Source organism: Castor canadensis, chromosome 8, assembly GCF_047511655.1.
Source record: "Castor canadensis chromosome 8, mCasCan1.hap1v2, whole genome shotgun sequence".
NCBI classification, from domain to species: domain Eukaryota; kingdom Metazoa; phylum Chordata; class Mammalia; order Rodentia; family Castoridae; genus Castor; species Castor canadensis.
Window position 1 is genome coordinate 87971826 of NC_133393.1, and position 27085 is coordinate 87998910.

The following is a 27085-nucleotide window of genomic DNA, read 5'->3' on the forward strand; positions in this document are numbered from 1 at the left end:
CCTCTCCAGGGTTTTTTTCTAGCTAGGCCTGTGGATGTGTCCAGAGAGCCTAGAGCTCAAGGATTTCTCCCAATCTGTATCTAGAAATCAGCAGGAGAGGCTGAAAAGGAAGCCCTAAACTAGGATAACCTTGTCTTTCTCCATGAATAGAATGTGGGCTGTTTTCTGAGAGCAGACCAAAATAGATCTTATTGTTTGAAATCAGGGATTTATGGGAACTCTTTGAAGAGCTACTGATTATCAGCAAAGTTTTATAAACCCCCAACTGTGATAGTGGGTAAAATAGTAGGCACAATAGGGATGTGTATAAGTTTTCTCAGATTTGGAACCCACTGCCAGGCAGGGAGTTGGTGTATTTGTGCTGATATTGGTAAAGAGTAATACTAAGAAAAAAAGTACATTTAGTGAGGGAATCTCTCCCACTAACCCCCCTCCTACATAAACTCACACACATCCATAGAGTTTTATCAGTTTGAAGGGATGTCCCCATACATCTCAGGGATCCTGATCCCTTTAAACACTTGATGGAAAAAGTGACTAGAGGGATGGATTAATTAGTTTGTTTATATTACATATTTTTTTCAGCAAGACTTTAGAGGAACCCCTTCATATCTTATTCTACCAAGAAAAGACAGACCTGAAGTGGTACCTTGATAAATGTGTGTTCTGCCAGACTACAGGAAGATGTGACAGGCAGATATTGTTAAAACAAAGGACGAGCTCAGAGTTTGAAAACATATTGGTTCTGCTTACTAATTATCAAGACTTGAAATACCCTGAGGTTTATCTGCCAACTGTTCCAGGCTGCCAAACCACTAAGAGACATAACAGGTGCAAAACAAGGATGCCTCTAACACAAGAGGGAGAAAATTCCCTGCTGTGGGGCGCTTGAGAATGGACTTTAAGAACCCTGACAGACTCTGTCATTTGTTACCTGTCCTGGCATTTGCTACCAAGAAGAACCCACAGATGCTAAATTTGAATACTATAGTGCTAAGATGATCCCATTATTCTTGCCAGTGAGGGGCAAAGAGGGGTCTGTGATGGGGGCCTCTGGCAAAGCTTTTGTTCCTTTGAAAGAAACAAGTATGAGAATAAGGCATGCTGGGGGTATAGCTCAGTAGTAGAGTACTTGCTTCGTATGTACAAGGCCCTGGGTTCAATCCCCAGCATCTCCAAAAGAATAAAACAGCCCCTCAGGACCCTCCCCCCGCCAACCAGGACAAAGACTCCATTGCCAATGTTGAACTGGAGCGTATATTGCTCATAGGGTCTATCACCCTACCCTGGCATCTGTTATGTGAGATAACTCAGTGGGATATTTTGGAGCCAAAAGCAAGACTATAGAGAAAAATAGGGAACAGCAGCCCAAAAGGACCTGGATCTCCTTCAAGGCCACTGAGCTTTTGCTTCGAGTCTACAAAAAATACAATTTTCTGCAGAACCTGGAGAAAAACAATGGCAGTGACCCTATCCAGGGAGCTAGAGTGTCTTGGAGCCAACATGAGTGAATCTTTTAACTCCAGGGGCAGAGTAAGCCATCTCTGAGCAGGAGCTTGGCCTGCTGCCCTTGTGAGAGCTGCTCTGAGTTCCCACAGATGAGCCAAGTCCCAGAGCTAGGGTTCAGGCACTTCTTGGCTTTGGGAGCTGAGAGTTGGTGGCCAGGGAACATTCTGGAGGTTCCAGATCACTTCACAGTTGTTCTCAGGGTTATCCCACAGCAGATGCTGTGGGAGAGGCATGGCTCAGTATATGGGGCTGAGAGACTTGGTAGAAATGCTCCCAATCCCAAGGATAGAAGCCCTTCAGTTAGCTGGCAATTCTGCAATCATGGGCAAGTGGTTTAACCTGCTTTTCTTAAGAAGTGGCTATTGATATGGATCTGTTGTAAGATTTAGGTGTGATAATGTGTGTGTATCACTTGGAACAGTGCTCAGAACATGACAAGTGCTCTGTGTTCAACAACAACAATGCAGTAACACAGGCACCCAGGGTCACTCCTCACTGCTTCTAAGAAGGCACAGCATGCTAGGCACTGGTGGCTCATATCTGTAATCCTAGATACTCAGTAGGCAGAGTTCAGGAGGATTATGGTTCGAAGCCAGCCTGAGGAAAATAGTTCGAGAGTACTTATCTTGAAAAAAAAAAAAAAAAAAACCTGTGAACACACAAAAAAAGGGCCAGTGGAGTGGGCTCAAAGTGTAAGCCCTGAGTTCAAACCCCAGTACTGCAAAGAAAAATAAAAAAACAAAAAGACACAGCATAAGTGGAGTTCACCAAATGTGCTGGGGCCAGTCAAGCCTGAAGAGAAGGCTCAGTGGAGCTAATGTATGGCTGTCTTGATTTGTGCCTGTAACTCCACCAGAAAGCTTTACCTTCTCATTTTCAGGGTTTGGGCTGGATCCCCCACAGCTTGTTGATAAGCTTGGCAGAACCATGAGGTTCAGTCTGGGTTTGAGGGCAGGCAAGAATGGCTACTAGGATCCTGCTCAAAGCTCTTTCATTTTGGTTTACTGCCAACACAGCTGAAAGCAGTGTAAAGGGTAGAAGAAATGACAGGGGAACATGCAGGTGGTGGCTGCCACTCTCCATGGCCTCTGTGTCAACTTACAAAGAAGCAGTCTCAGAACTTAGCAAAGCTGGCAGAGGAGATCAAGATGTCTGCTAGTCTGGGAGAACACAGAACTGCAGGTCTTCTGCCTTTCTACCCCAGCAGTACCACACCCAATGCAACAAGAGGACCTCAGAAGGCAACAACACTGATACTGTAACCATAACACCCAGGTCTAAAGTCCAAGCTTTGGAATTCTTGTCCTGGGGCAGTCACCCCTTATTTGCTTGTGTGGGCAGGGCATTGTTAGCCCATAAGGAGCCTTGTATGCATATTTAAGAGGCACCCTTTCCTCTGGCAGGTGCAGCTGAAGTGACAAGCTAAGCTTGTGAAGAGAACAAGCTGCACAATGGCATATGGCAGACATAGCTATAGGGCCCTGGAGTCTGCTTAGAGCAGGCCTGGCAAGTAGGCTTCACGCAGGGGAAGTGTAGCCAGACTCAGGGGAAAATTACAGGGCCATTATTTCTTAGTCACAGTTGCTACTTGCTGTATCACAAGACCAGACACAAATATCAGGAGCTGCACGAAGGAGATGGATGACTTTGGAGCCTTAGGGTGCCTAGTGGACATAGAATTGCCAGTCTGTGAAAGTTGACTTCTGACCAATGGAGGAGACTAGAATTTGACTATATAAAAAGACAGGGCGAGTCAAGTGAAAAGAACCTGCTTTTGCCTTTCTCTAGCGTCTCTCTAGTGAACTACCTGCCTTCAGCTTTTCCATGAGGTTCTGAAGGGGCCTGCCTCATGTCGTAGCACCAGGGGTGGATCTGTGAACTTTTAGCCACAGTGATTGTTTTAAGGTTAGGCATATGACCCAAGCCAGGCCATGTAGAGTCTTCTCTGAGGTATTTCCTGAAATGCAGAAAAAAGAGTCTCTCTTCCTTGCACTTCTAGTCCCAACCTCCACATCACCATGATGGAGTCATTAGCTGAGAAGGTGGGTGGTGGTAGCAGGTTAGAATGGCTGGTGGCCTTCTTTGCTATTACACTAGGAAGGAGAGTCAAACTGAACATAAAGACAAAACAGAAAGCAGAGAGAGAGGGATCTACTGTACCTGAAGTCATTTATTCCTATACTTCTCCCTTCTTCTATTTCCTTTCCTTTCCTCCTTTTTCCCCTTCTCTTCCTTCCTTTCTCCCTTGTTTCAATTGCAATTTGTTAAATGTATTTTTGTTGCTTTCAGCCAAAAGAATCTGGCCAATAAATAATTTGAATATCTAAACTAACTAATTGCTATAGGGAAGTTGGTGTAAAGGTTGTCTGTGTTCACTTAAACTCAGGTCTGGCAGGGAGGAGGCAAGAAAAACTCCCAAGAAAAGCTTAGGAAATGATGCTTCTAACTCCACAGGGAGCAGAGAAAGGGAGCAGAGAAAGGGAGCGGAGTGGTGATTTTCAGTGGAGAAGTGTGGATATACTAGATTGGGAGGGATAAACCACCATCCTTCTAGGCTTTATCCTGAGACATGCCCTTGAACCAGGCAATTTCCCAGGTAGGTCTTAGAGATAGATAGGCCTGGAAGACTTTCCCTTGTGAGAAGGGGGAATCCCCAGAATAGAGACAAGAGGCTTGTCTAGTGTCTGGCCTATTCTAAGTCTCTCAGGGTATGTTTTGGCTCAGTTCTTCTGAACTCTGCAGAGGTCAATCGCCACTTCACTTCATTACATCTTAGACTTAGGCCTGCCGATGTTGTGTGGCTAACCATGGCCTGTGAGTTTGTTTTGGAGAGGTTGCAACCAACTTCTCCAGTGAGATCTCCTCATTATATATAAGTAGTGCATTTATAACCCTGCTTTGTACTCAACTATGGCCATTTTATAGGGTAAAGTTCTAGAGGTGGAATTTACTAGATCTAAGGTTGTGAACACTATTAAGGTTTTTGGTTCATATTCAAGGAGGAAATATAGATTTGTAGAAAAGAGATGTAAAATGTTCTAGCCCTTGTCAACTAGAGGGAAGGCTAATTGCCAAATAATGAATGTAAGAGAACCTGTTTTTTCAGAAAAACAGAGCCACATCACAATATCTATAATAAATTAAATTAAGACTGCAAAATGTGACATGAGTGTAACAGATCATGTGGTATTAAACAAATTGGACTTTCTGGTTCCCTGGAGACACACAAGAGAGAAAGTACCAGAGAGATGACATAATGGGCTGTCAGGATGTTTTCTTGAGAGCATCCTGAGAATAGGCAGCATGGTGGTAGCAACAGCAGCAGATATAGTTACATTTGTTTCCATATAAATGGAGTTAGGACCAGAGGAGAGCAAAGAACTTACATTTCTTTCTCAGAGAACTTCCTCTTCTGACCTATCACCAGTTACAAATAAAAATTTCCCAGAGGAATTTGACCCAGTATAAGAAAGAACATTTAAGGAAGCCAGGAAGGGGGGGGGCGGTTAAGGCAGGAGGATCACGAGTTTAAGGCCAGCATGGGCTGCATAGGGAGACCCTGTCCTCTCCCCCCACCAAAAAAACCAAAAACCATAAAACACCAAACATTCTAATAGGCTATTCACAGCTGGAAAGGTAATGCATTTGAAAGCACTGTGGGGACAACAGAGCATTATTGGGGTAGTACTGGGTACTGGGGAGTCAGGCATGAAAGGCATGGTCCCCATCTCTAAGGAGTTCCCAGCTTTCTGACATCTAGAATGTGGTAACAGTTGTGACAGAGGGGTGCACAAGAAGGTCCAGTAAGGGCATGAAGAAGGGCATGTACCTGCTGCTTTAGTGGAATTTAGAAGAGGTGACAAGACCTGGTTCTAGAAGAATGAGTAGAAGTTTGCTAGGTAGGTGAGTGGAAGAGATGCAGGTACAGTGAAGAGCACACACATGTGACCTCAGTGGTCCCCACAATGTAAGGTGCAGCTAACTGCCAGTCCCCAGAATTTAGATTCCAGGTCCATGTGCAGAGGTACCAACCTAGTCTGTGAGGCCTGAGGCTCCATCCTCTCTCCAGGATCCTGGAGGTTACCAGTGTGAGGAGAGGAAGCTAGTCCAGCTTAATTCCAGGTCAAAGGGTTCCCTGCACTGGGGGCTGAGGCCCATGCAGAGAGGCCAGCCTAGGCCAAGCTGTCTTGGGGTAGAAACTGGGCCAAGTTTGAGGCCTGTGAAAAACAAAGTGAGTATTTTCAAACTTTCAATTATGAAAAATTTCAAACAGAAAATAAAAAACAAGAATATTTTGTACTAAAATTTTGTGATATTTGCTTTTTTTTTTTTTGGTGGTACTGGGGCTAGAACTCAGGGCCTTCACCTTGAGCCACTCCACCAGACCAATTTTTTGTGAAGGGTTTTTCAAGATAGGATCTCACGAACTATTTGCCCAGGCTGACTTCAAACTGCAATCGTCTTCATTTTCTGCCTTCTTTTTTTTTTTTTTAAATTTTTATTTTTATATGATGTGAATTTTTTTTTCTTTTTCTTTTTTTAAAATTTTTTTATTATTCATATGTGTATACAATGCTTGGGTCATTTCTCCCCCCTGCCCCTACCCCCTCCCTTACCACCCACTCCGCCCCCTCCCTCTCCCCCCTACCCCCTCCATACCCGGCAGAAACTATTTTGCCCTTATCTCTAATTTTGTTGAAGAGAGAGTATAAGCAATAATAGGAAGGAACAAGGGTTTTTGCTGGTTGAGATAAGGAGAGCTATACAGGGAGTTGACTCACATTAATTTCCTGTGCGTGTGTGTTACCTTCTAGGTTAATTCTTCTTGATCTAACCTTTTCTCTAGTCCCTTTCTCCTATTGGCCTCAGTTGCTTTTACGGTATCTGCTTTAGTTTCTCTGTGTTAAGGGCAACAAATGCTAGCTAGTTTTTTAGGTGTTTTACCTATCCTCACCCCTCCCTTGTGTGCTCTCACTTTTATCATGTGCTCAAAGTCCAATCCCCTTGTTGTGTTTGCCCTTGATCTAATGTCCGCATATGAGGGAGAACATATGATTTTTGGTCTTTTGGGCTAGGCTAACCTCACTCAGAATGATGTTCTCCAATTCTATCCCATTTACCAGCGAATGATAACATTTCGTTCTTCTTCATGGCTGCATAAAATTCCATTGTGTATAAATACCACATTTTCTTGATCCATTCATCAGTAGTGGGGCATCTTGGCTGTTTCCATAACTTGGCTATTGTGAATAGTGCTGTAATAAACATGGGTGTTCAGGTGTCTCTGGAGTAACCTGTGTCACAGTCTTTTGGGTATATCCCCAAGAGTGGTATTGCTAGATCAAATGGTAGATCAATGTTTAGCTTTTTAAGTAGTCTCCAAATTTTTTTCCAGAGTGGTTGTACTAGTTTACATTCCCACTAGCAGCGTAAGAGGGTTCCTTTTTCCTCGCATCCTCGCCAACACCTGTTATTGTTGGTGTTGCTAGTGATGGCTATTCTAACAGGGGTGAGGTGGAATCTTAGTGTGGTTTTAATTTGCATTTCCTTTATTGCTAGAGATGGTGAGCATTTTTTCATGTGTTTTTTGGCCATTTGAATTTCTTCTTTTGAGAATGTTCTGTTTAGTTCACTTGCCCATTTCTTTATTGGTTCATTAGTTTTGGGAGAATTTAGTTTTTTAAGTTCCCTATATATTCTGGTTATCAGTTCTTTGTCTGATGTATAGCTGGCAAATATTTTCTCCCACTCTGTGGGTGTTCTCTTCAGTTTAGAGACCATTTCTTTTGATGAGCAGAAGCTTTTTAGTTTTATGAGTTCCCATTTATCTATGCCAATCTCTTAGTTGCTGTGCTGCTGGGGTTCCATTCATTTCTGCCTTCTGAGTAGCTAGGATTATGGACATGAGCCACAGGCACCCGGCCTTGTTGTACTTTCTGGTAAACAGAAAATTCCAGATTCTTATATCCTACGTGAATGCATCCAGGCAGGATATGTAGATGTAGTGAGGATGATGATAAAAGTTTATTGAAAATTAGGGAAAGGAGTTACAAAAGACCATGGTGGACCAGGTGGAAGCCAGAAGCAGTGAGAGCGAACTGTTTCCAGGTGCTTTTAAAATCTGCACTAACCTATGGGAGGGGGGAAAAACCTGGGCAGTTTTTGATCATCAATCTGGGAGGAGGGAAGGAGGAAGGAAGAGGGGAGGTAGAGAGAGAGAGAGAGAGAGAGAGAGAGAGAGTTATTCAGGAGTCAGACATTGGGAAGATCAAGGTTTGAGGCCAGCCCAGCAAACAGTTGCAAGACCCCATCTCAACCAATAAAAAGTTTGGTGTGGTGGTGTGTGCCTGTTATTCCAGCTAGGGGAAGTGTAAATAGTGGTCCAGGCAGGCCCAGGCATAAACGTGAGCCCCTATCTCAAAAATAACCAAAGCAAAAAGGTCTGAGGTCATGGTTCAAGTAGTAGAGCAAGTGTGCAAGGCCCTAAGTTCAAACCCCAGTATAGCAAAAACCAAGTAAGTTGTAGACATCATGATACTCTCCTAAATACTGCAGCATGTATCTCCTAGGACTAAGACTCATGTCCTATGTAATCATAGTCCCGTTATCACATGTAAAAGTTTATAACGTTGGCAGGCCTCTTAAACTTTTCACTCCATCACTGGCTAGGCTCTTAATGGACAGAATCACAGGAAGCAAGTGGCTGCAGTAGACAGGAATCCCATCCTGATTGTGCCCTGTGTCAGGAAGAAGAGAGGATATCCTATCAGAACTGGAAGAGTGAACGTTCCCTTTGGAACTACTGAGGGGAGTGTTGGGAATAAGAGTGGGAGTTTCAAGGAGGCAAATGGAGCCTCTTTCAGTGTCAAGTTCTCTGTCAGTGGAGACATCCAGGGAAAATTGGATGGTCCCTTCTCTGGAATGCTGTGGAGGCAAATTGTATGGAACAGAAAACTGGTCTCCAACAATTCTCATAGACAAGAACAAGTTCTGGAGAGACCCCAATGGATATACTGGTTATAATCTAATTGTAATGCCTCTAGTTCATTTTGCCTACCCCAGACATAGCTGATTATTTCTATGTGTGCTTTAGGACTGAACTTTTATTTTATTTATCCCATGTTGGGGATCAGACCCAAGCTAGTTATGCAAGGCAAGTCCCTATCACTGAACTACACCCCAGCCCCAGGGCTGGATATTTTTTTCCTTTGTGATTCATTGGCTAACTATCTCAGTACCAATTGTTTCTTCTAAATCTAGCAAATACTTTTTCTTACATTTTCTGTTGGCTTGCAGAAAGGACCACGGAGTGCTGCCTTCTTTAAAGAGGAGGTTGGTTTTTTCAATTTGGCAAAAGATTAGAGATAGACAAAGATAAACAAGTGAAATAAATTCATATTCTATGTCTATTCCCTTTTGCTTCAGCCCAGATGTCTAACTGGATCTCTTTTCTTTTTTATTAACTGCAAAATAAAAGCCCTCAAGGGATGTATCACTGGAAGTAAAAGTAGCTTGGATTGAATTTATATCTACGTCAGATAATGTGCTTCTAGAGATAAGAAACAGTTATTTTCAGAGCTTCGTGGGAGTTTGTCCAGTAAACTAATGAATGGGTATCACTAACAAGCTCTCCACAGTGGAAATTATATGAAATTCTTATCTGATAGTGCCACAGGAGGAGGAATGCTGGGCTTTTGCTTTGTGGTGGTGATGGGGGGGTAATGTCAGTTCTAAAGGAGGTTCACATTTTCACCATTCAATTGAAGCCAATTCAACTTTATGCAGTAAATGAATGAACGGAATTATATTATTAGGAAGTCACACAATGAAGTGGAAAACATCAGTAATTATTGGCCCTGCTCAGCTATTAACTGGCCTGGGTAAGTCTTTATACCTAGTCTCCCTGGACCCGTTGAAGACAAATGAGGTAACAGTGATAGAAAAAGTAGAGTATGTAGAATTATACAATTGTGGAATTTTGTTTTGTTCTCCGACCGTGCTGGGGATGGGCCTTACACTTGCTAGGCAAGCACTCTATACCACTGAACTATACTCTCAGCCCTACTGTGAAGCATTGAATTTGCTGCCACCTTAAGGCTATCCAGGCCTATTGGCTAAAAGTGAAGAAAGAACTTCCCTACTTAGCACAATACACTCAGGAGGTTTTATCCCCAAGTAGATAAGATGTGGAGCGAAACCTCTTTAAACAAACCTGATTTCTAAGCAAGGTTAGGCTTGGTTTGAAACAGATAAGATAAATGTATCTAATATAATACAAAAGTGTTCCGATCTGGTATCAAGGACTTGGCATGTGGTCCTTGGTGAACACCTGTTTTCTTTCAAATTCTTGAATGGCTTCCCATCTGGATCTGGAGTCCTGCCGCTCCTTTCCTCTAAGGCTGAGTCTTGACTTGATGTGACAGTTTTTTTTACAGCGTGCTTTTCTGTTTTGCTCTGTTCTCCCAAAAGTTCCCTCTCCTCCCCTTTTTTCCCCTACCTCTGCTTCTGTCCAGATATCTTAATCACAATTGCAAAGAAGGCAGAGGCTCGATTCTTCATGTTGCTTGCATTCTGTCTCGGAGCTTCAGCCTGGAGCGAGGTGTGAGAGCACAGTGTAAGGCAGCTAGCTCTGTGGATGAGGGTGATGAATGGAGGGGAAGTGATTTTCACAGTTAGGAGCTTAGCTCTCAGTTTTTGTGCTGCTTCTTACTCTTCCTTATGATGTGAAGTGTCCCAGGTTGGCAACATGCCGTGAACAAAGAAAACTGTATTCTATAGTCTCTTCAGATATGCTGTGACTTGGCAAGGGCTGAAAGCAAATCACCCACCTGCATAACCTTTTCAGCGTGACCAAGAATCAAGTCTCTCCCCTCCTCTCCCCCTTCCACAAGGCAACAGCTCCCAGACAGCACAAGCAACCCCTAATTAAGTCTTCCCTTGGCTCCCAACTTCTTTTCCTCCAAACTTTTCTTGGACTTAGATGTGTAATTAAGAGGAAAGTAGAGAAACAAAATCAGGTATACGATTTAGCTGGGGGTGTAGCTCAGTGGAGGAGCACTTGCCTAGCCTGGTGAGGTCCTGGTTTGAGCCCTAGCACAGAAATAAAAACAAAAGTAAACTGACGAAGGAATTAAGATGCTTTTGATGGAAAAACTGGTTACGATTACAGAGCATTTTCTCTGATGTTTTAAGTTTCTTGCATTTTTATCTTTTTGTCTCTGAACAAGATACAAATGTCTTTCAGTCCATAAAGTCATGCACTGCATAAAGACATTTTGGTCAAGGATGGGCCCCATATGCAGTGGTGGTTCCATAAGATTATATGGCCTAGTGATGCCGTAGCCATCTTAATTTGTGTAAGTGCACTCTGTAATGTTTGCACAATGATGGAATTGCCTAACTGTGCATTTCTCAAAACAAATCCCTGTTCTTAAGCCACGCCCATATATGCAACTTTCTGTGCTTTAAGTAAATCAATGAACAGAGAGTCTAAAGATTTTATTGTGCTCTTAGTGGTTTCACAACCCACCTCTTTCCCTAAAATTTAAGAACCACTAGTATTAGAAAAGAGAGAGTCTAAAGACAAAACTAGGAAGAATAGCCACATTTGTGAGCCATGAAGAGAAGGTGAGGCCTATAAAACAGAAAGATGGAAGCCACAGGCAGCATGTAATTAAGCTCATACACTATGGAATCAGATGCATCTGAGCCCAGAGCCTGGTCTCCATTTATTAACTGTGCTAACTGGGTGATCTGGGGCAACTTACATCTCTAAGCCTCAGTTTTCTCAACTATAAAATGGGATAATAGCACTTAATCACATAGAGTTGTTGCAAGGATTGAGGTCATTCATGTAATTTGATTGTGTGTGCACATGTAGTTTGCAATTCCTGACCACTTTTTTTTTTTTTTTGGCGGCCCTAGGGTTTTGAACTTGGGACCTTGTGCTTGCTAGACAGGTGCTCTACCACTTGAGCCATGATCCTAGCCTTCCTGACAACTTTATACCTTCCTCTAGGCCAAATGCATGCTCTAGAAGGCTCTAAGTTCTGTCAATGCTGTCTTTTTTTTTTTTTTCTGATTTCTTCAGAAAAATAATCTGTAGAGGTAGTGTCCTTGACTGAATACTTTCCTTCAGCTCTCCCAGGGCCTGTTAGATCAGGTTGAAAGCCAGCACATTTGCACTTTTCCACCAGGGAAGGGAGCATAAGCCAAGTGATCCAGTCTCCTCTGCGAATAAGAGACCAAATCAAACCTGGGAGGGGAGGTTCTGTCTTCTGCAGTGCCCCAGATAGCAGCAGCTTTAGGCAGCCTCATAGGCTGCCTCTGTGGTCTACTTCCTTTTGTAATTTGCACAATAGGCCAGAAGATGGGGCTCTTGACCCTGAAGTCAAGGGCCAGAGGCTCCATTTCCACATTTGAACAGGAGGAAAAGTCAGATGCACCAGAACTCCCAACAACCTCCTCTCCCTACCCTGACTACTTCTCTCATACCAAGGTGACTATCTTTCAGGGGAAGGCACATTATCCTTTTGTCAACCACCCTTGGTCCCTCTTGAATTACTATGTTGCTAGGGTCAGTCTAACTGCCCCCTTGCCTCAGGTTTGTCTTTTCAATCCATCCTACCCTATTGACAGATTTCAGAGATAGCCTCATTTTCACAGTACAGTGTAGCATAGTGGCCAAGAACTCCAGAGTCAGGTAGACTTGCCCTGACTCATCTCACTGGGGAAGCTATCTTCACTTCCTCAGAGAAGCTCTGTCCATCACCTCAATCATGGAACTTCACAGTAGCTCTCATAACTTGTAGTGGTCTTGTTTGCTTATTTGATTACTGTCTCCTTACTAAATTATAAGATCAGGGGACAGAGAGGGGGACATAAGTTTGTCTTTTTGCCGTTTCCCCAACCCTCCAAAAGAGGGGTGGATATATAGGGTCTCAGTAAAGGTGTTCCAAATTAATAAATGAATGATTGAACCCCAGCTTAAGGACTGCCTGGATTTGAGAAAGTTGCTTAATTTCTCTGAGCCTCAGTTTTCTTACTAGTGAATTGGAAAAATAACGACTCTTGCATTAAATAACACAATGCATTTATACCATCAGGTCCTGGTGCATGGAAGTGTTACCCAAACTCTTCAGCAGTCCTACTTTTTATCATATAAGACAAACAAAGTCTGAATTTGTTAGCCAGCTTGCCACAGTTTGATCACAACTTTTTCTATCCATCTTTTACTTCCTACTGCTCTTTTCAAGAAGTTTCTGCTTTGGCCCAATTGTGGCGACCCTGAATGAGTAATCAGTCTTTACCCAAGATTTAGATCCTTGCTTTCTTTACTTTGGCTAAGTTAAATCTCACCCATATTTTCAGACGTAGCTCAAACTCAGGTCCTCTGTTTCACCTTCTTGAAGTGTCCCAAATCATAAAGATCATTTCTCTTCTGAATTTTTGTAATATTTGCTCCCCAACTACATCTTCCCTTTGGCAACCATCCTTGGAAGGAAGGTTTCTTGGAAGAGGTGGCCTTTGATCTATATTACTTACATGGCTCCTTTTCTACATGTTAACATATATCCATGATTAGACTATTAAATTCCTTGGAGATATATTTCAGATTTCTTTCTATCTTTGGTGTTACTTGAGACTAAACATAGTAGATGTTCATTACATTTTTTAATTAGATTGAATTAAGAGTATAAATATTTGCTAACTACTTTCTAGATGTCCAGCATTTTTTTCTTTTCTTTGTTTTTGGCAGTTCTGGCCTCTACCACTTGAGCCACTCCATCAGCCATTTTTTTGTATTGAGTATTTTCAAGATAGGGGCTTGCAAGCTATTTGCCCGGGCTGGCTTCTAACTGCGATCCTCCTGATCTCTGCCTCCTGAATGGTTAGTACAGTAGGCATAAGCCACCAGTGCCCAGATCTATATGTCCAGTTCTGTGGAGTAACAGAAGGGCATAAGAAAAACAATCAATGCCTTCAAAGAACTTGCAGTGTTGTAGTAAGCTAAAGTCAACATATAAATAAAAGTGTTAAATAACTACAGCTTTAACTGCTGTGAGAAAGGTAGGAAGTGAGGCTTCTGAAGCAGGACACCAAATATGTTAGGGTGTTGGGGAAAATGGAATAAAGGAGATCAACTTTGAAGGATGGTTAACATTTTGATGGGGGTGAGGGGTGTGTGTGAGCTATATATTCGAAGGACAAGAGATGGACAGAGAGTGTGGATATAACATTAAAGCTCAAACTGGGCAAGGAACTTATATAGAATATCAGAAATATGGTTCTTTTTCAGGGACACTGAAATTGTTTCCAGCTTCAGGGACAATGCAAGGGATCATATGTAAAGGTTGAAACTTTAATATGTACTGGACTATGTTCCCCAAGTGTAGCAGCTCCTTTGGAGGCTGAGAATCATTGTAATGATTCTTTTCCCCCTAATGATGTGGACTCAACTAGTCTCCTGTGACAGTGCATATGAAACAAAAGACCCCTTTTCTCCCTTGGGGATAGAGGATTGGTTAGATTTTAGCCAGGCTCTTTTCTTTCAAATCCAAATCAAATTGAATGAATTACTCATCATTTTCTAACCTTGCCTCATCTCTGCTAGTTCTGTTATTAAATAATAATTTGTCTTAGATAATTTCTTGGAAAAGTGGAAAGTTCTTGTGTGTGTGTGTGTGTGTGTGTGTGTGTGTGTGTGTAATTACCTCAACTCTGTGATTTCTGCTATCCTCCCGAGATTCAGGGAGAAGACCTAAGTCCAGAGAGCCTGTAGAGGGGCCTGCCTGCTTTCTTTATTGTTCGTCAATCTTAGCACTAGCTCAGGGATTAATAATTAATTTTAGAAAGCCTTCTTCCCGCATGTCAATTATTTCTTCCTGCAATCCTGAGGGACATTTCTTCAGAATTTAAAAACCATCTCCCAAGGAGTAAAATCAAATAGGCAAAACCGACACTTCCCCGGTTTTCAAGAGTCAGGAGCAAGCTGCAAACAGAAGCAGAGCTTTTCAATTTCTAGAGAGCAGTTGGAAGGACCTTGGAGCCCAGAGGCCACTGAAGGGAGGGAGACGGTTTCCACGGCAACTGAGCCCGGGAGCGGTTGGTTCCCCAGCTCCTTCTCCTCCTCCCTCTGGTAGCCCAGGGTACCGCCGGACAGCGTCCTCCCGTGCTCCGCGCTCTGATTGGCTGCACAGGCCGCTCGTTGATTGGCTGCGGCGGGCGCCTCGCGGGCCGGCGGCTATGGAGGCGAAGGTGGTTGATGGTTGACCGCTGGTTCCAGGGTAGGGGGTCTCCGCGCGTGTGGTCCGCTCACACCCTACGGGAGGGCGCGGGCTGCTGACGCTCGGCTTGGAACCCGCCGGGGAGACCTAGTTCTGCTCCACCATGCCAGCCGGGAGTAACTCGGACGGCGTCCTCAGCTATCAGGTAGGGCCCCGCCTCCCGTCCCTCCCCGGGGCTCAGCCTCCCCATCCTCTGCTCACCCTCCTTCCTTCTGCCCCCCACCCGGGCTTAGCAGGCCACTCCCTGAGGGTGAGGGGAGGCCAGCCTGGGACACCAGGGGGCGCTCCGGGCGGTCGGGGATCCGGTCGGAGCTGAGGGAGGGTGACCTTGGGCTGAACCTGGGAGCTGGCCCATCATTGCCGCATCCCTTGCGTCGCCGAGAAGTCCTGACTACCGGCGGGCGGTGACCTCTGTCCTCCGGGCCTCCCTGGTGGGAGACGCCGGCGTCTGACCTCGCTTTGTCCTCCTGGAACGTGAGCGAAAGAGTAGTCAAGGACCTTGCTCTGGTCTTTGTGTTTTTATTTCTTGTTCCTTGGTGCCTCAGAGGAAAAGCTAGAAAGACTGGAGGCTGGGAACAGTCCCCATTAGTGTGGCCAGCTTTGTGACTCCCACCCCCATTCATTGAACATTCGACAAGTTCTTGGTGGGGAAGCACGTCTGGACTGGGGAAGTGTTGAGAGGTTAGGAACAGGCGATTACTTAAGAGGGGGAAAAAAGCTAGATTTAAGCAATTGATAATAGACCTGCAGGGGTGGCTAATGTACCAATGCGTTGGACTACATGTTAGAGTCCATAGGTTCAAATCCCATTGGCTCTGTCACCTTGTGTAAGTTGCTGGTTTCTTTGAACCTCATTTCCCCATCTGTTAAAGTGGAAAAGCTAATATTTCCCATGACTTACTTCTCTGGGTGGTTTTGAGGATCAGTTGTGCTATTTGCAGAGGGCCTTGTGAAACAAGATTTATTGTGCGATAGATAACCAGTAAGTGAGTGGTAGTCATCGAGTTTTCATTCCCCCTTTCTTGTGCAATCACATGGTATGGTTACTGTCCTAGAAAGAAGGCTTGCAGGGGAAAGGCAGAGGAGGACTGTGAAGAGGGTGAAGGATGACAAATCTTGGAAGCAAAAGCCTTGTTGACATCATTGATGGCTCTGGGAAGAGGCAGGGAAAATATCCTCAGTTTGTAGCAAAATGGGTATCAGCCACTGACTCTCTCCTCTTCTTTCTGGCAATAGTGTTACTAGAAGATTCATAATTCCTTCTTTGCTTGCTCAGTCAAAAAAGGACTATGAGATTTTGGGGGAAATCCTTCCATACCTAATCTTAAGGCTGGCTGTGTGAATTCAACCTCTGTCTGAGATACAATGGTGAACAAAAAATAGGCAATGGTTTTACCTTCCTGAAGCTTACCATCTAGTGGGAAAGGGGACGAAGTAACTTTTTTTTTTTCTTTTTGTGGTGCCAGGAATGAACTCAGCCTTACACATGCTAGGTAAGTGCTTTACCACTGGGCCACATCCCAGACCAAAGTGACCATTTTTGATAAAATAATCACACAAAATACATTTGGAAGGCACATGAGACAGGAGGACTGAGAATTTAAGGCTAGACTGACTGCATAGAAAGACCCTATCTAAAAAAAAAAGTCACAAAAAATAAATGTGTTAATATAAATTGTGATAAGTGCTTTGAAAGAATTTTAGGTAGTCCTATGAGTGTATAAACTATCAGCAGATTTTTCTGAAGAAGGAAGTTTGAACAAAGATCTAAGAATGAATATCAACTGAGGAAAGAAGAAGATCCACAGGACTTGAAAACAAAGACAACAGCATATGCTAAAGTCCTGTGGAGTAGAGGGACACAGCCTAAAAGAAGGCCAATGTGGTAGAGCCATAAGGAGCAGTAAGGGGAATGGTGAGAGAGATATTCCAGAGTTGTAATATACTGGGCCATTATAACCCCTGTTGAGGATGTTAGTATTTATCTGAGGAGCAAGGGGTTGCCACTGGAGGAGAAGGTGAGGCAGTAGAGAGAAGGTTCAAGAGAGGACAAATGAGATCATGATTAGATTTTCCTATTTTGAAAGATTTCTCTAGCTGCAGCAAGAACAGGCTGAAACGAATGTAAGGAGACAGTGCCCTCAATGTACAGAATGTGTACTGTTACGGAGAGCATAGTAACCCTTAGGTTTACGTTAATGTTGTGTGAAATTGATGATTCCCAAGTGCTTCTGGGGGTAGGACAGAAAACAATGACCTCCTTTGCATTTAGTTTGTGACCCTTTCATGGGTGGTGGAGTGAGGAGAGAAAATGGAAGAGTGGCAAAAACAGGACCACATGAAGGTTGGAGTCAGGCAAATGGGAACTTGAGGTATAGGCAAGAAAAGAGAATGAAGGTAGGAGAAGGAAAGGAAATGGGGATGACTTGGTGCAGACACACTCAACCAACTGACAGTTATCACTTAAGCCTCCAGTATGCCAGCTAGGCTGTATTCAGGGGAGATGAGCCTTGCAAAGTGAGTAGATCGTGTGTAAACGGAGCGGTTCCAGACATCACATCTGCATATCATAAGACTATGCTGTTTTCCCTGGTGTGGACTAGTGGACTACTGCCCTGCCTTTCTACCTGTACCATCTGCTTGCTTTCTTGCCCTTCTGCAATCCACTCTCCACACAGCAACCAGAGAGAACTTTTAAAAACACAAGTCAGATCATGTCATATCACATTTGAAACCCTTCAGTGCCTTCCCAATGCTTTTGATCTCTTCCTCCTTTTTTTTTTTGAGACAGGGTATCAAAAAACCTGGGCTGGCCTCTTAATATCACAAATAATTTATCTGAAGTGTCGTTGTTTTGATTTCTTATTTATTCTCAAATAGAAGCCGCATGAGGGCAGGAATCAGGTTGAAAATCTTGTCATCTAGCACAGTGCATGATATACAGTTGGTGCTCAATTGCATGAGTAAATGAATGACTCTCCCGTATCCAAAGCTGAGATGCTTTTCCTTAAGGAACTCATAGTCTAGTCAGAATTAGCACAGACCAACAGGTGGCCATTATTGGATCACACACACCTCTCCTTTGCTCAGGTTCTCAAACTGAAAAATCTTTCCCTCTTCTCCATTTAGAAAATTCCATTCTGACCTTCAGGGTCTGGCTCCTTAGCACTCTGTCAGAATTTGCCATTCAGTCTCCTCTGCTCACAGCACCTACCAAGTGCTGTCACTTCTACCCCTACTTATGGAATATATATGTGGTCATCTCTACTGTTCACCTGAAAGCTCTCTTTGTGATTTTTTTTGTTAACTTTTATTGAGTGCTTGCCATGTTCCAAGAGCTGGGCTAGATGTTTTACTATTGCATTTCTTCTTCTTCTTCTTCTTCTTTTTTTTTTAATGGTGTTGGGGATCAAACCCAGAGCCTCTCCAATGCTAGGCAAGTGACTTACCACTGAGCTACATCTTCCATCCCCATTATCACATTTAATTCTTTCTCTAACTCTGAGAATTCTGTACCTTTGTTATTCCCATTTTCCAAATGAGGAAACTGAGATGTAAAGCGGTCAGAACTGCCCATGGCTCTGCCAAATCCAGGGCTGTCTTTTTCCAAAACTCACTGTACTTACTGCAGCCTGTGACTTTGACATCTAGATCAGTTCCTGGCTGTGAGTGAGCACTTAAGTATGTGTGGCAAAATGTACAAAGGATGTACTAGAATGGGGCTGAGATTGGAATGAGGGAGGCCAGCTAGGAGGCTGTTGCTGTCATTTTAGTTTGAGTTAATGAAGGTCTGCATTCTTCTTCTTCTTCTTTTTTTTTTTTTTTTTTTTGTGATGGGTTTTTTTGATATAGGATCTTGCAAACTGTTTGCCCTGGCTGGCTTCGAACCTTGACGCTCCTGATTTCTGCCTCCTGAGTAGCTAGAATTACAGGTGTGAGCAACTGGCACCCGGCTGCATTATTCATTTTGATGAGCTTTCTGGAGGAGTTACTGAAATTTTAAGAATTGATAAGCTCTTAAAGGGGGTAGTAATAGAGGAAGATCAGACAGCTTTAGGGAAAGCCCTTATTTTGAACTGGAACTGGGGACATCTTATAGCTTCACAGTTCTCCTGATCAGCACTTTCAGAACTGACCAGAAGGAAGTGCTGAAAGAGGAAGCTGGAGAGGCTGGAATCCTCAGCATTTGAGCCAAGTAGTGCTGTATGGGGTGGAAGGTGCGAATCAAGTGGATTTGGGCAATTTCCAGGGTTATATGTGGATCAGGCCTGCTTTGGATGGAACATTTTACAGGAATCTTCCGAATACCAAACCTGGTGAGTGATATTGAGAAGAATGGCCAATGGGAAGTGAGTCACACACTATCTCTTATGGTGAACCTCAGAAAACCCCAAGAGTTCCAGAAGGAGCCTTGAATTCTACTGCCCAATCAGTCTGGCACATGTTGGTGCTCAGTAAATATTTGCTGAGCAAATGAATGAATGGCTTTGTAGTGAGTAGGTCAACTTTTCGGAGGGTCATGGTCAGTTTATGGTAACCAGTCAGTAAATATTTGCTCCATGTTGCTGGACAAAAGTGTCAACCCTTCAAAGTGGTTTCTCTGCTCACCACATTGCAATGTACAATCCATGCCCCTCTACCCTCTCAACACACACTAGCTGGTATGTGAGAATTGGGAACCTGTGGGTATTCTCTACCTGGCTTTGCCAGCTCTGCTGGGGAGCTTCAGGAGAAGAGATGTGGGCTGACTTGCCAAGCAGAGCATTCAGCAGAGAGCTGGGTGCAATTCAGGCTGCAAATTTACTTCCTTCAAAACCTATAGATAATTATCTTAGCTCAAGGTTTGCTTTGGCAGAGTAGACAGAGCTCACAGTAGTAATAAGGACAAAGAAAAGCAACTGTGTTTGTTCTGGATTTGCTGCTAGGTTACAGCAACAAATCTTTGATAATGGGGAGGTTGGTTGTTTCTCCTAAGGTAGTAACAAAGGGAGACATAACATATGTATCATTATTAGCTTCCTATTGCTACCATAGCAAATTACTGCAAATGTGGTGGTTTAAAGAACATAAATTTATCATTTTACAGTTCTGTAAGTCAGAAGTCTAACACAAGTGTCACTGTACTAAAATCAAAGTGTGTTTATTTGTAGAAGTTCCAGGACAGAATCTATCTCTTTGCCTTCCATCTTTTAGAGACTGCCTGCATTCCTTGGCTGGTAGTTCCTCCCTCCATCCCTTCCTCTGCCTTCAAAGCCAGAAATTGCATCTCTCAGACATCTCCCTCTGTGATTCTGCACTTCTGCCACTTCCCATTTTACGGATCCTTTTGAGATTACTTTGTGTTTTACCTAGTCCATAATCATCTCCTTTTTGTAAGGCCAACTGATTAGCAACTGCTATCTTAATTCTCCTTTGCCATGTAAGGTAACATAACTCATAAATTCTTAGGGACTAGGATATGCATCCTTGGCAGGGGTGGCGGTAGGGAGTTATTATTCTCTCTATCACAATGTACTAACCTAGAAATCAGTACAGAGTAGGCATGATTCCAAGTGTGGGTCAAAGAAAGAATCACTGAGAAATGAGACATTTTGGAGTTTTAGTTCTCTAGCAGGCTGCTGAAGAGCCAGAATGGACAGCTGATGAGTACTCAGGAGCTCATGGTCACTGAGAAGACCAGGTCTGAAATAGCCATCCAAGGCCTCATGGAACTTTGGGTTTTTTCCCTTTTGCTATTGGGTGTTTGTATTCAGCAAGGAAGTAATTGAGGGCATTAGAGAATTGGAAACCTGGTTCAGATTTAGTGACAGAGTCTACAAGGGCCAGAATTGAGATGCTCTGCTATTTGAAGAAGAAGATGGAAATGAATAAGTTGATGGAGAACAATTGGAGGTCTGTCATTAAAAGGACAGTTTGGTGTACAAGGTTCTATAACACTATGGATTTAAGATGGTAGTGTGAATTTTGAGCTATTCTCACTGTGAACATGAACCCATGATTATGTGATCTGAGTCCTCTCACATGACCAGGTTCTTTGCTTTTGGCAGTATTAGCATATAATGTTAATAAGGAACACAGACAGACTTGAGTTTTCCTATCTCACTTAGCTCTTGTGAGGTCTGTCTTAGCCTTGAGGATTTAATGAGATACTATATGTAGTGATAATGCTAGGTATGTAGAAGTGCTCAATATTATTTCTTTGTAATTATATCTGTTTGCTGAGTGGAAACCCTGGAAGTAGGACTGAAGATGTAGTTCACTAGTAGAGTGCTTGTCTAGAAAACATGGAAGCCATCTCTACACCTGTTGATTTTCTTTTTAATATCTGTTGATTTTTAAATGACTAAATGTATCAGAACTCAATAAAGACTCTTTTTGTTGTTGTTCTGGGGTAAGGATGAGGGCTAGGGGGTGAGTGTAAGGATATTATATATAATCTCTAAAATCATCAGATCGTTAGGAGAAAATGAAAGAGGTCTTTGAGTAAAATGTCTGAGGTATGCTGCAGGAAGGGAGATAGGGTTCAGTTGGATAGGTCTACCACCACAGGTCCAGAGTGAGGCAGCAGGGGAAGTGTGTCAGGGAGAGGGCTGAAGGTGGGCTCTGCCCATCACCTTCTCCAACCTGCAGCCTCTTGGCTGCTTATAGGAGTTGGGACCACTATGTAAGGCTCAGCCCTGTCCCTGCCTTTTAATTTGTCCATTACTTTTAGACTCATACAGTGTTTTCTTTCTTAAGACCTGCCTTGCAGTTTCAGTGCTTTAATGCGTATTTAACGTCCTCATTTCTTTTTATCTTATCTCGTCCTTGAAGTAGGCACCCAAGTTCATGGCTTTTTTTTTTTTTTTTTTGTGGTGCTGGGGCTTGAACTCAGGACCTACACCTTGAGCCACTCCACCATCCCTTTTTTGTGGTGGGTTTTTTTTCTAGATAGGGTCTCATGCAACTGTTTGCCTGTGCTGGCTTCAAACTGTGATCCTCCTGATCGCTGAGTAGCTAGGATTATAGGCATGGGCCCGGCTAACCAAGTTCACATTTGCATAGATGGGTAGCCATTGTTAGTGAGCTTCTAGGAGGAAGTACTCAGAAGAGGATTACTTAGAAATAGGGCTTTTTCAATAGTACACTCTTCTTTCCCTCCCTTCTGCCTTTCCTTTTTCTACCTCAGCTTATATGATATAGTTCTCATGATTTTCATCTTTTCTGAGTCACAAGCCCCCCTAATCATGGGATGAAAGCAATGGATCATGTCCTTTTTCAAAATGCATGGTCACACATATTACCATAGATTGTCTGAACCCCATTTATAGGTACCCTAGAAATTCATGGGTTCATGAGAAACCTTCTTTACTATAAATAGAGGAGGTATCAGAGGAAATAATAGCAAAGTGCTGAGGAATCTGCAGCAAGCACAGTCCAAGGAGACATGCTTTTATCATTTTTAATTGTTCAAACAAACTTGTATATGCTTGAAATTTATGGAAAATTTGGAGCATATATCAAAGTAGAGAGATTTGCATACTGAATCATCATGTACCAATGATTTGGCTTCAGCAATGAACACACCATCTTGTTTCATTTGTGACTCCATCCATTCTCCAAATACCAGACATCATATCATTTTATCAGTAAAAAGTTCAGTGTGTATCACTAAAGAGTAAGGACTCTTTTTTTTTAAAATTACATTACTGCTGTATCATGAAGTTATTATCATACTTTAAAGTAACAACAGTAAAAGAAAAAAGTAACCATAATTCCTTAGTGTAATCAAATGTCTATTCAGTTGTTTACATTTTCAGTGCCTTATAATTCTTTAAAAATTTTTTTAAAAATACTTGGTTTATTTGAGACAGGATTCACACACTCACATGAAGCCTGAACTTTCAGGTGCTTTGGTTATTGCTTACTGGCAGTGGCTCTTTTCTTTGAAAAGACAAAGGAAATGGGTGAACAATTAGTGAATTTAGGCTAAATTGGTTAGCCAATCTAAATTAAAGAAACTAACAAGTTTTCCAACCTGACTTTTTCATATGATTGACTTTATTCCTTCCATTTTGATTTTATAGTCTTGGAGTAAAAAAAAAAAAAAAGGAAATCAATCATTTCTCCTTCCTAACCCTCCTCCTCCCTTCAGATTCTTACTGTATTCTGTGCTGTGTCAGGTGTCTGTAGGTAGTACCAAGCATCATAATTAATTGATCCCTGTACTCTGGATATTAAAAACCAGTGGATAAGCCAACATAAGTAATTACCTATATAAAATTATCCTTTTTTTTTTTTATGGTACTGGGGCTTGAACTTGAGCCCCTTTTTGTGATGGGCTTTTTTTGAGATAGGTTCTTATGAGCTGTTTGCCTGGGCTGGCTTCAAACTGTGATCCTCCTGCTCCCTCCTCCTGAATAGCTAGAATTGCAGGCGTGAGCCACCAGCACCTGGCCTATATATTGTTTTATGAGAAAATATATCAAATAAAGAACTCATTAAGCTAATATTCACTCATTGAAGTTTATTGGATACATGTGCTGGACATTGTATTGGGAGTTAGGCACAAAGTAAATATAAAACAGTATCCACCCTCGTGGAACTCACAGGAGCACAAGCCATTTACAGGGGAGGCTACTGTAAGCTCCTGCTGTCAGGGCATTCATGATAGGCTAGACAAACAAATAAGAAATAAGTACAAAATGAAACCAAGTTTTTTTTCAACTTAAAAATTATTCCTCAGGAAAGACAATGTATGAGAGTCTTTATAATTGTACTTAGCCGGAAGTGAAACCGATATGCTCTGGAAAATTGTGTTAATTAAATCAAAGCACCTGCAGTGATGAGGAAGATACTGATGTTAAAGATGCATTTGAAGGTTTTGAATGATATTACTTTATGAAATGTATAAAAAGTAATTATTTTGACATTGTGTCATTTTAAATATATATAAATTTTCAGTTTTGTCTGAAAATATTTCCATATGTATCTCTAAAAGATAAGTTCTTTAAAAAAAATAAACACAGTACCAACTAAAATGATAATTTTTTAAAATGTCATAAACATTCTAGTCAGTATTTAAATTTCTAATTGTCCCATATGTCAGATTTTTTGTTTTGACTTTTAAAGACTTTATATATTTTTTAGAACAGTTTTGTTTTCACAGTAAAATTCTGAGGAAGGTACAGAGATTTTCCATTTACCTCCTACCCCACACACACAGCCCCTTCTCCCCTACAGTTGATTTGTTACAATTGATAGACTTCACACTGGCACGACATTATCACCCTAGGGCCATAGTTACATTAGGATTCACTCTTGGTGTTGGATATTCTGCAGGTTTAGACAGATTATATGATGACATTATCCACCATTGTAGTATCATACGGAGCAGTTTCACTGTCCTAAAAATTCTCTGTGCTTCACCTTTTCATCTCCCTCCTCTCTAGCATCTGGCAACCACTATTCTTTTTACTGTCCTCCTAATTTTGCCTTTTCCATAATGTACTATATGCAATAGGTAGCCTTTTCTCTTGCATGGTTTCTTGTTTTTGTTTTGCAACAGGGTCTCACTATGTAGTCCAGGCTGACTTGGAACTAACAGTCCTCCTACCTCTACCTCCAAAGAGCTGGGACTATAGATGTGTGCCACCACACCTCTAAAAGATTATGGTTCCTTTCTTTTTTATGGTTCTGGGGAATGAGCCCAGGCTCTTGAGCGTGCTAACCAAGCACTGTTCTAAGCTACGTCCCCAACCCTTTGTAGCCTTTTCAAATTGGCTTCTTTCACTTAGTAATATGCATTTAGGGTTCTATGTTTTTTATGGCTTAATAGTTCATTTCTTTTTAGTACTGAATAATAATCCATTGTCTAGGTGTGCCATAGTTCATTTATCTATTCACTCACTGAAGGACATTTTGGTTGCTTCCATATTTTGGCAATTATGAATAAAACTTCTATAAACATCTGTGTTTGGTTTTTTGTGTGAACATCAGTTTTCAGTTTTTTTGGTTAAATACAAAGGATACAATTGCTGGATTGTATGGTAAGAATAGGTTTAGTTTTGTAAGAAACTGTCATCCAAAGTGGCTATAGAATTTTACTTTCCCACCAGCAATAAATAAGAATTCGGTTGCTTCACATGCTCTTCAACATTTGGTGTGGTTGGTGTCCTGCATTTTGGCATTCTGATAGGTGTATGAATTTTTTTTTTCTTTTTTTTTTTGAGACAGGGCCTCACTACATAGCTTGGGCTGACCTCCAGCACATGATCGTCCTGACCCCACCCCTGAATACAGGAATACAGTGGCACGCATGGCTGTAGATAATTTTTTTTTAGGTACTGGGACTTGAACTCAGGGCCTTCACCTTGAGCCACTCCACCAGCCCTATTTTTGTGAAGGGTTTTTTGAGATAGGGTCTTGTGGTACTATTTGCCTGGGCTGACTTCAAACAATGATCCTCCTGATCTGTCTTCTGAATAGCTAGGATTATAGGCATGAGCCACGGGTGCCCAGCTATAGATAATTTTTTAAAGGAAATTTTCAGTTAGTTGTTTGCATAAAGATCCAAATAAAGTCCACATATTGAAATTGGTTCATTGTCTCCTTTAATCTACCTGATTCCTTTTGGTAGAAAATGTTATTTTGAGAGACCACAATCTAGGTGCTAATGATACTCATGGCTGCTGGTTGATCATTTTCTTTTGGCCTTTTGAGAGGTCAGAGTCTGGATTTTGCTGATAGTACTCCCATGGTATTTTCTGTGGAACTCTGTTTTATGGTATTTTCACTAAATTGGTTATTTGGGTTTAGAGGCTTGGTCAGATTCAGGGATAATTTATTTGGTAAGATTACCTCATGTCCCATAATGTCTCTCTTTTGTGATGTTATCAGTCAGTGAAAATCTATGCAAACCATTAGGGTTTGCAAAATGGTGATATTCAATTCTTCATTCCCCCTCCTTTTTAAAAAGTCATTCCTTTTTCATTTATTTTCTTCCGTCATAAACTTGTCCCATTTACTCCATGTACATAAGTGGGAAAGCCCAGATAAATTATTAGTTTTCAATATGATGAATTGGCTTGTTAGCATTATCATCCAATGGTAATGATAAAATTGGTTAAAAATTTTTTGGTGTGTGTGTGCTGGGAGTAGAACCCAAGGCCTTGCTCTTGCTAAGCAAGCAGTCTACCACTGTAGAAGAAGGCATACCACTGTGCTATGCTTTCAGGCCCCTGTTAATTTGTAAAGTGGTATAAGCTCATAGAGTTTAGCATATTTGATATATTCAAATTCTTGAAGGTATTACTCACTGATGCTTGGATTATCCTCTTGAAGATATTACTTACTGATGCTTGGATTGTCCTCTTGTTGGCAAGGGTCCAATCTAAGTTGCTCCTGAAGGCTTTAGATATGATTCTAATTGTCTTTGAGCCCTTCCTTACTATGTGATATGACAAGATGTTTGTAGACACATCTAGTACACTTCCTGACTCAGCCCTGTGATCACCCATTTTTCCAAGGAACTCTGATTTCTTTTAGTAGAGACCACATCCAGGTGCTCGTGGTACTCATTGCTACTAGTTGATCATATGTTTTAGGCCTTTTGAAAGGACAGAGCTAAAAAATATAAGCTTATTAATTTAAAAACAAGGATAAAAGTACATCATATTCTTTTTGATACTTCCAATTCAAATTTAGGACTATGTGGCTTTTACTTCTATCTTAGAACTGTGTCTCCTTTCTCCTCTATTGAGAATTCTCACTGAGATTCTCGACAACACTAGGTATGACAGAATAAGTTCACATAGTCAGTCATCTGTTATATCTCACAATACACAATGGTCTCAGGTAACCAACACCAGTACTATAACCAACAAAATGATAGCTGAAAAGCAGGTTTTTTTGCTTGTTTATTTTTGTTTTTTTGTCCTTAGAGTGTATAGTACTGAGGGTGTTCAGTCAGTTTATTATATTTTTGCTTTTGTTTGAATTGAACTGGCACATACCAGGCAAGTACTCCACCACTGAACCACATTCCCATCCCAGTTTATGATATTATTTAGAATAATTTCTCTTGGAATAATTATACCATCAATTTGAAAACATTTGTTTTCATTTTTTTATTTTTGGGAATTGCTCTTTAAATTCTAACTTTGTTATAAAATTATGTAAAAATATTTACAAAATAAGGTAATTCAAAGAAGTCTAGTCTGTCCTTGTCTCTTCTATCTTATTCTCTACCTTCTCCACAGGTAGCTATTTAAAAAAAAAAACCTCTCATAGTTTATTCTTCTTTATTTTAA

The 27085-nt window shown here is 41.8% G+C and overlaps 1 protein-coding gene across 3 annotated transcripts in view; it reads left to right on the plus strand.

Annotated features, from left to right (window-relative positions):
* The first annotated feature begins 14736 nt into the window (after positions 1-14736).
* Slc4a8 (solute carrier family 4 member 8) overlaps positions 14737-27085 on the plus strand; it is a 77163-nt gene continuing 64814 nt past the window's right edge. Inside the window, exons 1-2 of one of the 3 annotated variants that reach the window (XM_074083407.1) lie at positions 15067-15269; positions 16262-16288. Coding sequence is in view for 1 of the 3 variants with exons in the window: in XM_074083406.1 (XP_073939507.1) it covers positions 14899-14940 (42 nt within the window). In the remaining 2 variants the exon portion in view is untranslated. Of the gene's footprint in view, positions 14941-15066; positions 15270-16261; positions 16289-27085 lie in introns of those variants that run through there. The other 2 variants (XM_074083406.1, XM_074083408.1) reach the window with 2 other exon arrangements.